The sequence below is a fragment of the Mobula birostris genome, chromosome 5 (assembly GCF_030028105.1).
Source record: "Mobula birostris isolate sMobBir1 chromosome 5, sMobBir1.hap1, whole genome shotgun sequence".
In the NCBI taxonomy this organism is placed as follows: Eukaryota; Metazoa; Chordata; class Chondrichthyes; order Myliobatiformes; family Myliobatidae; genus Mobula; species Mobula birostris.
The window spans coordinates 10,091,137-10,105,085 of NC_092374.1; the positions used below are offsets into that span (position 1 = coordinate 10,091,137).

The window sequence follows — 13,949 nt, forward strand, 5'->3', positions numbered from 1 at the left end:
ATTTATGTAACAGTTTTTGCCCCAAGCCATCGGACTACCAACCTCCGCTGTGCCTATTGTCTTGTTTATTATTTATTGTAATGCCTGCACTGTTCTGTGTACTTTATGCAGTCCTGGGGAGGTCTGTAGTCTAGTGTAGTTTTTGTGTTGTTTTACGTAGTTCAGTGTAGTTTTTGTATCGTTTCATGTAGCACCATGTTCCTGAAAAACGTTCTCTCATTTTTACTGTGTGCTGTACCAGCAGTTACGGTCAAAATGACAATAAAAAGTGACTTGACTTGATACCTAAGGAGGCCAGTAAGCGTTGCCGCACATTCTGGCACTTGACACAGCATGCCAGCAATGCTCCACAGAACAACACAAGCAGCAAACACAAAAGAAGACGCCTTCTTGAGTAATGGATGCCACCTTCTTGAGGCATTGTGTTTTGAAGATGTCCTTGAAGATGGTGGGGATACCAGTGCCCATGATGAAACTGAAATGCTAATCCCATTTCTCTCCCCTGCTGCTGCCTGACCTTACTGTTTATGGTATTTACTTCAAAGCCCCTCAGAATTTGCCTTGACCTAGAACGGATTGTTCCACAGAATTAAACCTGCCTTGTGGGCATGCTTATTATCAGTGGTTGAATTTGCTGTTCAGTGAAGCAGCATTTAAAAAGTGTTGGGTATAATCTTACACTAATGAGCACCTACAGAGCACTGTAATCCAGCTACCGTAATACCAGCTGCATTAACTTTTGTCTTACCTGCTGGTAATTAGTGTAATTAAGGAGTTTTCCCACTCGTATTTTTGGAGTTCAGGCAGAAATGCCTGTTCACTGAATGTAAGAGATTGGCAGTTACGCCTGTCTTCTGTGTGTAGTTAATGAGCAGGAAGAGCTAAAGAAAATGAAAGAGGTGGTTTTGTTCAAAACAAATGGAGAGAGTCTTTCATTTTGCTGACAATGAAGTGCCCATAATTTGAGCTGCATCAAACAGTATCCATCTGCAACCCATAACAGTTACTGAATAAGATGATCAAATACTAGTGAACATTCTGAAATCTGGTCCGAATAGAAATTTTAAAAATAAGAAAATTCTGGAAAGTAAACAGAAAATGAATTTGTGAGGTAAATAGGGTTGAATGCTGAGAATCTGTCTTTAAGTCCATACCCAATAAATAGATAACGAATCATTGTTATTTGGCATATAAATTTACATGGATTGGGAATTTGCTGTGTTGTATTGGTGTGACAACAAAAACCAACGTTCAACATAAAGAATTGTATAAAAATAAGTATGAGGTTAAATTACAGATATTGAATGAAATATGCATATATACATAAATTAAAAGCATCCGTTAGTCTTGCAAGACCATGGATCTGCACCTGGAAAGTCTTCACTCTCCAGGGCGCAGGCCTGGGCAAGGTTGTATAAAAGTTGTCTACGTTGCAAGTCTCTCCTCTCCATGACACCAATGTTGTCCAAGGGAAGGGCAAGGGCTGATACAGCTTGGCACCAGTGTCGTCGCAGAGCACTGTGTGGTTAAGTACCTTGCTCAAGGACACAACATGCAGCCTCGGCTGAGGCTCAAACTCACTACCTTCAGGTCGCTAGTCGAATGCCTTAACCACTTGGCCATGTGCCCACATATACATTATGAATATATCCAGTTAGAAGAAAAAAATTGTTAACTCTTTGCAATTACCTTGTTTTCTACATTAATAATTCATGAAATATGGGCTGATCTTCATATGAGTCACAACAATAGACAAACACAATCCACCTAAGTTAGTAACACACAAACAATTGTACTTTTCTTGTCTTTATTGGATGTTGTTTAATCATTCACAGTCCAGGCTGGAAAAAGTATGTGAACCCTTGCATTTAATAACTGGTAGAGCCTCCTTTAGCAGTAATAACCTCCACCAGTGTTTCCTGTAGCTGCTGACCAGGCCTGCACAATGGCAAGGAGGAATTTTAGACCATTCCTCCATACAAAACTGTTTCAGTTCATCAATATTTCTGGGATAACTCACAGGAACAGCCCTCTTCAGGTCATGCCACAGCATCTCAATTGGGATAAGGTCCGGACTTGGAGCCAGCCATTCCAAAACACAAACTTTATTCTTTTTAAATCATTATGTTGTTGACTGACTCTTGTGTTTTGGATCATTCTGTTATTGCATCATCCAACTTCTATTAAGCTTCAGATGACAGACTGCTATCCTGACATTCTCCTATAAAATGTCTTGATAGAATTTTGAATCCATTGTTCCCTCAACGATTGCAAGCTCTCCAGGCCCTGAGGCAGCAAAGCAGCCCCAAACCATGATGCTCCTTCCACCATGCTTCACAGCTGGGTTGAGGTTTTGATGTTGGTATGCAGTGCCCTTTTTCCTCCAAACATAGCGTGCGCAATTTCTGCCAACAAGTTCAGCTTTCGTGTCATCTAACCACAGACCATTCTCCCAGAAACATTTGGAACATCCAGGTGGTCTTTTCCAAACTTGAGACGTGCAGCGATGTCTTTTTTTTGGAGAGCACTGTCTGTGGTGTCCTTCCGTGAAAACCATTCTTGATCAGAGTTTTTCTCTTATAGTGGACACATGAATAGAGTCTTGAACAAGTTCTAGAGATTTCTGCCATCTTCTGCTGTTACCATTGGGTTCTTTTTCACCTCCTTCAGCATTGCATATTGTGTTCTTGTTGTGATCTTTGCCGGATGCCCACTCCAAGGGAGAGTAGCATCAGTACTGAACTTCTTCCATTTGTAGACAACTCTCTGACGATGGACTGATGAACACCCCGGTCTCTAGAAATGCATTGGCAGCCTTTTCCAGATTCAAGCGGCTCCACAATTCTTCTCTGGTCCTCTGAAAATTGTCTTGATTGAGGCATGGTGCACGTAAACAGATCTTTCCTAAGAAGAGCAGGCCCTGTCAGTAACCTGGCTTTATGCGTCTTTTTTATAGGTCAGGGCACATCTACAACCCACACCTCCAATCTCATCTCATTGATTGGAACAGCTGACTCTAAATAGCTTTTGTATAAGGCATTACCTCTGAGGGTCACGTACTTTTTTGAACCTCGCCCATGATTGTTTAAATGGTGTACTCAGTATTGATGAGAAGAAGTATAATTGTTAGTGCCTTATTAGTTTAGACAGATTGTGTTTGTTTATTATTGTGACTTAGATGAAGATCAGACCACATTTTATGAGTGATTAATGAAGAACAGCAGGTAATTGCAAAGGATTCACAAACTTTTTCTTGCAACTGTGAATAGATCTGAACTGCATTGGCAATGCACCTTTGTACAGAACTTCTACCACCGAAGCAGATCATTCAACTCATCCAGCCTGTGCACCATTTACATTCCATCTGAACTTATTCCCAGTTCAGTTAACCTGTCAGAAAATCCTGTTCCTATTGAGTTATGAGTCTGTCTGCTGCTCCCTAGAACAGTTTTATGTTGTTGGGCTCAATTCTCCATATTGAGTTAACATACCAGTCACATTCTGCTTGATTCAGCGAGTAACTATTTTATTTGTTACAGTTTTTGATGACTTGGCATAAAAATACCTCCTACCTTCCTTATCATACACGATAGTGTAGTGGTTAGGACAGCACTTTACAGTATCAGTGACTTGGGTTCATTTCCCACCATTGTCTGTATGGAGTCTTACATTCTTCCCCATGGTCATGTGGGTTTCTCCTGGGTGTTCTGGTTTCCGCCACAGTCCAAAGGCGTGCGAGTTAGTAGGTTAATTGGTCATTTTAAATTGTCTCATGCTTAGGCTGGGTTAAATCGGGGGTTGGTGGCAGCGTGGCTCGAAGGGTCAGAAGGGCGTGTTCCATGCTGTATCTCAATAAATTTAAAAACAATCCTCTAAATATTCTTTCACTAAATGATGTGGTTTTGTCAGTTTTTTCAGTCTTGGTCTGTCCTGTGTTTTGTGATATCACACCGGAGGAAATAATGTATCATTTCTTAGTGCATGCATTACTAAATGACAATAAAAGAGGACTGTGTGTCTTCATAATCTAAATGATGCCTCTGCTTTCCAAATGCAATCGGAGTATTCCAGTATCATTCTTGAGATTATATAGAAAATGAGGGTAGAGTTTTTATTCTTGAAGTCGTGCAGAGGTTGAGAGAGAAGACTGTGTATCTTTGACATGCTTTTTAACCATTTCTGCATCCTCTGGACCCCAAGATCTGTTTTTGGTGCTTTATAAGAGGAAGAACAATCAATGAGCACACAGGAAGAGCCCACAGGCTAGCATGCATTTCACAGATCAGTGCAGAGTAGGAACAGGCCCTTCACTCATACTGTCAGTGCCAAACCTCATGCCAATTTTAAACTGCTGTCCTGCCTGAACCTGTTGATATTCCCCAACTATTCATGTGTCTTTTTAATAACTTGAATAACTTGCTCTTGAACATCACTATCATGCCACTTTCCCTTGAGGCGTGTTCTGGGCACCTACCATTCTCTGTAAAACAAAAAGGAACTTGCCGCAGAAATCTTCATTGGACTTGTTCCCTCTCACCTTAAACCTGTGCTCTCTGGCATCTTGCTGGCCACAAGACTCTGTCTGCCCTTTCTCTGCCTCTCATAAATTAATACACCTCTATCAGATTAGCTTTTAACCTCTAACACTCCAAAAAAAAAGAGAACAATCAGCTGTATTTGTCATTTTATGTTGAAACACACGGAGAAATATGTCATTGACACCAATGACCAACACAGTCTGTGAATGTGCTGGGACATCCCATAAGTGTTGCCATGCTTCCGGTGCTAACATAGCATGCCTTCAAACTTACTAGGCCTTTGGAATGTGGGAGGAAACCTTTGCACCCAGAGGAAACCAAAGAAGTCACAGGGATCTGTGTTGGGTCCGATTCTTTTTACGTTATATGTCATTATTTGGATGATGGAATTGGTAACTTTGTTGCAAACTTTGTAGACAAAATGAAGATAGGTGGAAAGGCAGGTAGTTTTGAGGAAGTTGAAAGGCTTAGACAAATTTGGAGAATGGGCAAAGAAATGACAGGTGGAATACGGTGTTAGGAAGTGTACTGATCATGCTCTTTACTAAAAGAAATAAAAGGGTTGACTATTTTCCAGAAGGAGAGAAAATACAAAATTCTGAGCTGCAAAGGGACTTAGGAGTCCTTGTGCAGGATTCCCTAAAGGTTAATTTGCAGATGGAGTCTGTGGTGAGGAAGGCAAGTGCAATGTTAGCACTCAGTTCAACAGGACAAGAATATAAAAGCTAGGATGTAATGTTGAGACTTCATAAAGTACTGATGAGGCTTCACGGAGTATTGTGAACAGTTTTGGGCCCTTTATCATGAAAAGGATATGCTGAAACTGGAGAGGGTCCAAAGGAGGTTCATGAAAATGATTACAGGATCGAATGGCTATTTTGATGGTTCTGGGCCTGTTTTCACTGGAATTCAGAAAAATGAGGGGTGACTTCATTACAACCTATCAAGTAGTGAAACCTATCGAAAGGCCTTGAATAGAGTAGATGTGGAGAGGATATTTCCAGTGGTCAGAGAGTCTGAGGATACAGCCTCAGAATAAGAATAGAGGGGAGTCCTTTTAGAACGGAGATGAGGAATTTCTTGGGCCAGAGAGGGGTGAATCTGTGGAATCCAACAGGCAGCTGAGGAGGCCAAATCTTTATGTATATTTAAGGCAGAGGTTGATAAATTCTTGATTGATCAGGGCATGAAGGGATACAGGGAGAAGACAGGAGATTGGGGCTGAGAGGAAAATTGGATCAGCCATGATGAAATGGTGGAGCAGACTCGATGGGCCAAATGGCCTAATTCTGCTTCAATATCTTATGGTCTTTTAGCTTATGTCAGATGTGATGCAATTCTGCTTTATTGACAGTATTAGAGGGATAAATATTTGCCAAGGCAGGGCCTGTAAGTGTTATCTAGATATCTGAAAAGGACATGCTTTAAATTCTCATCCAAGTGAACGTGGAAGAGTCCCTCATAATGCTAATCCATGAGACCAACAATGTACTTACTTTTTTGAATTAGGACTTGAATTTGACCCAATGAGAAATGGTGACAAAGTGAGGTGGTTCACTCTTCCTAGAATTGCATTGCTCACATGAAGTTATCTGAAAATGAGATTTCCTGTGTAAACTCACCTAAGCACATTAGGTTTAATAAAACATACCTGCTGTAGTTTAGGAGATGAAACCTTGTGCTGTGTGAGGGGGCTGTTTATAGGAGCAGCCTTTATGTGGTATAAGAATAAAGGCTGATCTATACTTGTGCGTCAACTCGATGCCGTAACCTACGCAAGTGGCCTAAGCACCTTGTGAGCATTTATACTTGTGCGTTGGTGTGTCTGCGTCGCTCGGCAATTCCGGCACGTCAGGCATGCGCTCACACCTGGCCGCGCAAGGCATCATGGTCATTGTAGTCTTTCTCGGGGTAAACCAGTTTAAAGCGAGCGCCTGTTTTGTAAAAGCGAAATGTGTCCTCCATAGTTTCGGAGGTCTGTAAAGCTTTATGGAAAGCATTGCTGCCAGAGTTCCTTCTCTTCCCTTCAGTCGGCCAGTGAGAAGCTATTGCAGCGTAGGAGGAAATGCGATGCTACCAAGCGGACCAATCACAGTTGCCGCGACGCGTAGTTACATTTTGGGAGAGGTGCGCGTCAGGCTATGGTGTAGGGTTCGCGGTGACGCTGTACTTACGGCATCGAGTTGGTGCAGAAGTATAAATCAGCCTTAAATCTGTGAACTTCAGGAAGGGTAAGCCAAGGGAACTCACATCAGTCCTCACCGAGGGATCAGCAGTTTCAAGTTCCTGCATGTCAATATCTCTGAACATCTGTCCTGGGCACAAAATATCAATGCAACTATAAAGAGACCAATACGGCAGCTATATTTCATGCTGGTGTCTTGCCGAAAGGTTTTGGTCTGAAACGTCAACTGTACTCTTTTCCATTAATGCTGCCTGGCCTGTTGAGTTCTTCCAGCAGTTTGTATGTGTTGCTCGGATTTCCAGTATCTGCAGATTTCTTCTTGTTAGCTGTATTTCATTAGGAGTTAGAGGAGACATGGTATGTCACCCATGATACACAAATTTCTACTTTTGTATCACCGTCTGGTGAGGTGGGGCCACTGCACAGGATCAGGAAAGGCTGCAGAAAGTTGGAAACTCAGCCAGATCCATCACGGGCACCAGCCTCCCCACTGTCCAGGACACCATCAAAAGGTGATGCTTCAAAAAGGTGGCATCCATCATTACGGACCCTCATCATCAAGGACAAGCCTTCTTCTCATTGCTACCATCAGGAGGGAGATACAGGAGACTGAAGACACACACCCATTGCTTCCCCTCCACCATCAGATTTCTGAATGGGCAATGAGTCCATGAGCACTCCCTCAATTTTTCCTTCTCTATTTATTTTTGATATAGACTTATGATTGTAATTTATAGATTTTTATTGTTATGTATTGCAATCCACTGCAGCCACAAAACGACAAAATTTCATGATATATGCCAGTGATATTAAACCTGATTCTAATTCTGAATCTATTTACATTCTTTCATCATAAGACAATGTTTAAGAACATAATTAAACCTGACAGTGTATTAATAAAGCTGCTGTGTCTGGTCCTGACAGGTGGTGAGGTAGTTGACCTAACCTGTGAATCCTCTGAACCTGTGGTTGTTGATCTCACCAACAATGATTCTGTTGAGGTAAGTGATGCTGACTGGACTATCTGTCAAGTTAGAGACCAAAAATAAAAACAGTGCTGAATTTCACAGATAGTTTAAGGAGGGTGGAGGGAAGAAATATATCAGGAATCTATAACTCAACCCAACTGAGGGAGATGATGATCCATTTTGTTTTTGGGAAAAATCAATTTCAGTTATGACATAAAAGTACAATTTCGGTAGTCCACTTCCCATTTTCATTCCGATATGTCAATCCACGGCCTCCTCTACTGTTGGACAAAAAACACCTTGTATTCCATCTGGGTAGCCTCCAACCTGATGGGGTGAACGCAGATTACTCAACTTCCAGTAATGCCCCCACCCTCACCATTCTTCATCCCCCTTTCCATCTCTGATCTTATCTCTTTGCCTGCCTATCGTCTCCCTCTTTTCCCCACTTTTCTTTCTTTCATGGCTTCTGTCCTCTTCTATCATATTCCCCCGTCTCTAGCCCTGTATCTCTTTCACCAATCAACTTTACTTCATCCCTCCCCCCTCCAGGTTTCACCTATCACCTTGTGTTTCTCTCTCCCCTCCCCCCACCTTTTAAATCTGCTCCATCTTTTTTTCTCCAGTACTGCTAAAGGAACTCAGCCTGAAACTTGGACTATAGTCTTTTCCATAGGTGCTGCCTGGCCTGTTGCGTTCCTCCAGCATTTTGTGTGTGCTGCTTGGATTTCCAGCATCTGCAAATTTTCTCGTCTTTATGATTGGACTTCTTTCAAGTTTTTATGTTAAATTCACACAACTGTGATGTAATGTACAATGTCCATATGTACATTTACATGTGGATTTGCAAAATTAAGAATAGGATATCCACAAGAATATGGGAACGTCGTCGTCGTGGCTATCCTTTGCGGTCGAGGATGATGGTCTTCGTTCTGTTGATCAAGTGGCCCACAGAGCGAAGATGCCTGTGCGTGTATTTGTTTAACGTGTACTTGATGTTGCACTCCAAGAAGCACACAATACTTCACAAAACAACCAACTGATTCCAATGGCATGGAAACCACGACGATTGGAGCTGATGGATTTGTCGCAGCCTTCATCTGCCTTCACAGCCGTTGAGTTCGAAGTAACTTCGTCTGCCTGTTCCACCGTTGAGGTCTTGGTTGGATTGTTCTTTGTCAGGGACCTCACCCTCGACCTTACCGCCATGGGTGACCCTACAAGGAGCATAGCTCCAGACGGCATTGCTCTCGGGATCTCAGGACCATGCAAGCTTCTCCAACACAACAAGGTGACAATCCACGGAGAAGATATGGAAAAGTATTGCTTTTCTGAAACCTGATCCATTTATTCTCTTGCCCTTTTATGTACTGTACTTCATTTACAGAAGCTTGGTCTTGTATTCATATCCAAAGTCTTTGAAAATTAATGATGTTTATGTGTCTATGAAACTAATGTGGCAGATGAAAACGTTCATACATCTTCCTTCCTCCACATATTTTCACGGTAATTGTAAGGTTCTTTGCTACAGACCAAACAATCATACCATTTGTACAGAAAACTGCAGGGACAATCCCTGGTCCTGTACACTACTCAAACATTTCTTTGGCCTTGCTGCCAATTTACCCACTGCTCTCTGACACTTCTCTTTCCTGACATCACTGTCACTATTCCAGCATCCTCTCCACTTCCTTACACTTGGCTGTAATTCTCTCTGCTGCTTCCTCTGACAGCTTGTTCCAGATGCTGACCACACTCTGGGCGGAAAGCACAAATCTTACCCCTCAGATCCCCTTTAAATCTTTCCTCTCCCACCTTCAACCTGTGTCCTACAAGGGAACATATCAGCATCAGATCTGACTTACATGATGTGAAATATGTTGTTTTGCACCCACAGTGCAAAAATAATATAATGATAATTATAAAATGTGGTTGTTTTATTGAAATAATGAATTATTGTTATGTAATATTATAACCATATAACCATATAACAATTACAGCACGGAAACAGGCCATCTCGGCCCTGCTAGTCTGTGCCGAACGCTTACTCTCACCTAGTCCCACCGACCTGCACTCAGCCCATAACCCTCCATTCCTTTCCTGTCCATATAGCTATCCAATTTAACTTTAAATGACAATATCGAACCTGCCTCTACCACTTCCGCTGGAAGCTTGTTCCATACAGCTACCGCTCTCTGAGTAGAGAAGTTGCCCCTCATGTTACCCCTAAACTTTTGCCCCTTTACTCTCAACACATGTCCTCTTGTTTGAATCTCCCCTACTCTCAATGGAAAAAGCCTATCCACGTCAACTCTATCTATTCCCCTCATAATTTTAAATACCTCTATCAAGTCCCCCCTCAAACTTCTACACTCCAAAGAATAAAGACCCAACTTGTTCAATCTTTCTCTGTAACTTAGGTGATGAAACCCAGGTAACATTCTAGTAAATCTTCTCTGTACTCTCTCTATTTTGTTGACATCTTTCCTATAATTTGGTGACCGGAACTGTACACAATACTCCAAATTTGGCCTCACCAATGCCTTGTACAATTTTAACATCACATCCCAATTCCTGTACTCAATGCTCTGATTTATAAAGGCCAGCATACCAAAAGCTTTCTTCACCACCCTACCCACATAAGGTTCCACCTTCAGGGAACTATGCACTATTATTCCTAGATCCCTCTGTTCTACTGCATTCTTCAATGCCCTACCATTTACCATGTATGTCCTATTTTGATTAGTCCTACCAAAATGTAGCACCTCACATTTATCAGCATTAGACTCCATCTGCCATCTTTCAGCCCACTCTTCTAACTGGCCTAAATCTCTCTGCAAGCTTTGAAAACCTACTTCATTATCCACAACTCCACCTATCTTAGTATCATCTGCATACTTACTAATCCAATTTACCACCCCAACATCCAGATCATTAATGTATATGACAAACAACATTGAACCCAGTACAGATCCCTGAGGCACACCACTAGTCACCGGCCTCCAACCTGACAAACAGTTAGCCACCACCACTCTCTGGCATCTCCCATCCAGCCACTGCTGAATCCATTTTACTACTTCAATATTAACACCTAACGATTGAACCTTCCTAACTAACCTTCCGTGTGGAAACTTGTCAAAGGCCTTACTGAAGTCCATATAGACAACATCCACTGCTTTACCCTCATCAACTTTCCTAGTAACCTCTTCAAAAAATTCAATAAGATTTGTCAAACATGACTTTGCACGCACAAATCCATGTTGACTGTTCCTGATCAGACCCTGTCTATCCAGATAATTATATATACTATCTCTAAGAATACTTTCCATCAATTTACCCACCACTGATGTTAAACTCACAGGTCGATAATTGCTAGGTTTACTCTTAGGACCCTTCTTAAACAATGGAACCAGATGAGCAATACGCCAATCCACCGGCACCATCCCGGTTTCTAATGACATTTGAAATATTCCTGTCAGAGCCCCTGCTATTTCCACACTAACTTCCCTCAAGGTCCTAGGGAATATCCTGTCCGGACCCGGAGACTTACCCACTTTTATATTCCTTAAAAGTGCCAGTACTTGCTCTTCTTTAATCATTATAGTTTCCATAACTTCCCTATCTGTTTCCCTTACCTTACACAATTCAATATCCTTCTCTTTAGTAAATACCAAAGAAAAGAAATTGTTTAAGATCTCCCCCATCTCTTTTGGCTCCACACATAGCTGTCCACTCTGATTCTCTTAGGGACCAATTTTATCCCTCACTATCCTTTTGCTATTAATATAACTGTAGAAACCCTTTGGATTTATTTTCACCTTACTTGCCAAAGCAACCTCGTATCTTCTTTTAGCTTTTCTAATTTCTTTCTTAAGATTCTTTTTACATTCTTTATATTCCTTGAGCACCTCATTTACTCCATGTTGCCTATATTTATTGTAGATATCTCTCTTTTTCCGAACCAAGTTTCCAATATCCCTTGAAAACCATGGCTCTCTCAAACCTTTAACCTTTCCTTTCAACTTAACAAGAACGTAAAGATTCTGTATCCTCAAAATTTCACCTTCAAATGATCTCCATTTCTCTATTACATCCTTCCCATAAAACAAATTGTCCCAATCCACTCCTTCTAAATCCTTTCACATCTCCTTAAAGTTAGCCTTTCTCCAATCAAAAAATTCAACCCTGGGTTCAGACCTATCCTTTTCCATAATTATGTTGAAACTAATGGCATTATGATCACTGGACCTGAAGTGCTCCCCAGCACAAACTTCTGTCACCTGACCTATCTCATTCCCTAACAGGAGATCCAACACTGCCCCTTCTCTAGATGGTACCTCTATGTATTGTTGCAAAAAACTATCCTGCACACATTTTACAAACTCCAAACCATCCAACCCTTTTACAGTATGGGCTTCCCAGTCTATGTGTGAAAAATTAAAATCTCCCACAATCACAACCTTGTGCTTACTACAAGTATCTGCTATCTCCTTACAAGTTTGCTCCTTCAATTCTTGCTCCCCATTTGGTGGTCTATAATATACCCCTATAAGAGTTACTACACCTTTCCCATTCCTCAATTCCACCCAAATAGCCTCCCTAGACGAGCCCTCTAATCTATCCTGCCAGAGTACCGCTATAATATTTTCTCTGACAAGCAGTACAACACCTCCCCGTCTTGTCCCTCCGATTCTATCACACCTGAAGCAATGAAATCCAGGAATATTTAGTTGCCAATCACACCCCTCCTGCAACCATGTTTCACTAATAGCTACAACATCATACTTCCAGGTATCAATCCATGCTCTAAGCTCATCCACCTTTCTTACAATGCTCTTAGCATTAAAATAAATGCATTTAAGAGATTTTCCACCTCTTTACTTTCTTTTTATCACTAACGGTGCAAACAACTTTACTATCTCCTTTTTCTTCCTTCTCCCCTACATCTGTTCCTACACTCTGGTTCCCCTCCCCCCCCCGTCATCTAGTTCAAATCCACTGGAGCCTCTCTAGCAAACCTGCCTGCAAGAATATTTGTCCCCCTCCAGTTCAGATGTAAACCGTCCTGCCGGAACAGGTCCCACCTTACCTGGAAAACTGCCCAATTATCTATAAATCTGAAGCCCTCCCTCCTGCACCATGTCTTCAGCCACGTGTTGATCTGCGCTATCTTACTATTTCTAAACCCGCCTACACGTGGCACTGGTAGCAATCCTGTGATTGCTATCCTGGAGGTCCTGTCCTTTAACTTGGTGCCTAACTCCCTAAACTCGCCTTTCAGGACTTCCTCACTCTTCCTACTCACGTCATTGGTCCCTACATGGACCACGACATCCAGCTGTTCACCCTCCCTCTTGAGAATACTGAGATTATCGTGGACCTTGGCACCAGGGAGGCAACAGACCATCCGGGATTCTCAATCTCTTCCACAGAACCTCTTATCTGTCCCCCTAACTGTCGAATCCCCTATCACTACTGCTCTCCTCTTTTCCCCCCTTCCCTTCTGAGCTGAGGGTCCCGTCTCGGTGCCAGAGACGCAACCACTGCAACTTGTCCCTGGTAGGTTGTCCCCATCAACAGTATACGAAATAATATACTTATTATTGATGGGAACAGCCACAGGGGTGCTCTGCTCATTCTGTCTATTCCCCTTCCCTCTCCTGACAGTCACCCAGCTACCTGTCTCCTGACTCTTAGGGGTGACTATCTCCCTGTAACTCCTGTTTATTTCTGCCTCTGCCTCCCGAATGATCCGAAGTTCATCCAGCTCCAGCTCCAGTTCCCTAACTCGGTTTGTCAGGAGCTGCAGCTGGATGCACCTATCACAGGTGTAGTCATCAGGGACGATTGTGCTCGCCCTGACTTCCCACAACCTGCAAACGGAGCACTCGACTGCCCTAAGTGCTGCCTCCATTACCTACTCTTAAGGTAATTAAATTAATTTTAGGAACTTACCCAGCCTTACCTCACTTGGAGTGAAGCTGGTCCTCAGACTCTGCTCGCCGAAGCCTCTCGAGCCAAATCCTTCCTACTCTGTCTCCTGCTACTCTGTCGCCCGCTCTGTTAATCTTTTCGCTTTTAAACACTCCCGCTGCCTCATGGTCCGACTTACACGCGCTTGCACAGTCATGCCCCATTCAACTGCCGAAGAAATCCGAAGATTGTAATATTAATGTACAAATAATACACTACAATAACTTATACATATTATTTAATTGATATAAATGTAATAATTTGTATTATATACTGTAAGAATAT

At 42.2% G+C, this 13,949-nt stretch overlaps 1 protein-coding gene across 1 annotated transcript in view; it reads left to right on the top strand.

Annotated features, from left to right (window-relative positions):
- Positions 1 to 13,949, top strand: part of rnf4 (ring finger protein 4) — a 55,764-nt gene that overhangs the window by 24,818 nt on the left and 16,997 nt on the right. The window contains exon 4 of the mRNA XM_072257596.1: positions 7,648 to 7,724. Within this exon, the coding sequence (XP_072113697.1) occupies positions 7,648 to 7,724 (77 nt within the window). The remainder of the gene's footprint in view (positions 1 to 7,647; positions 7,725 to 13,949) is intronic.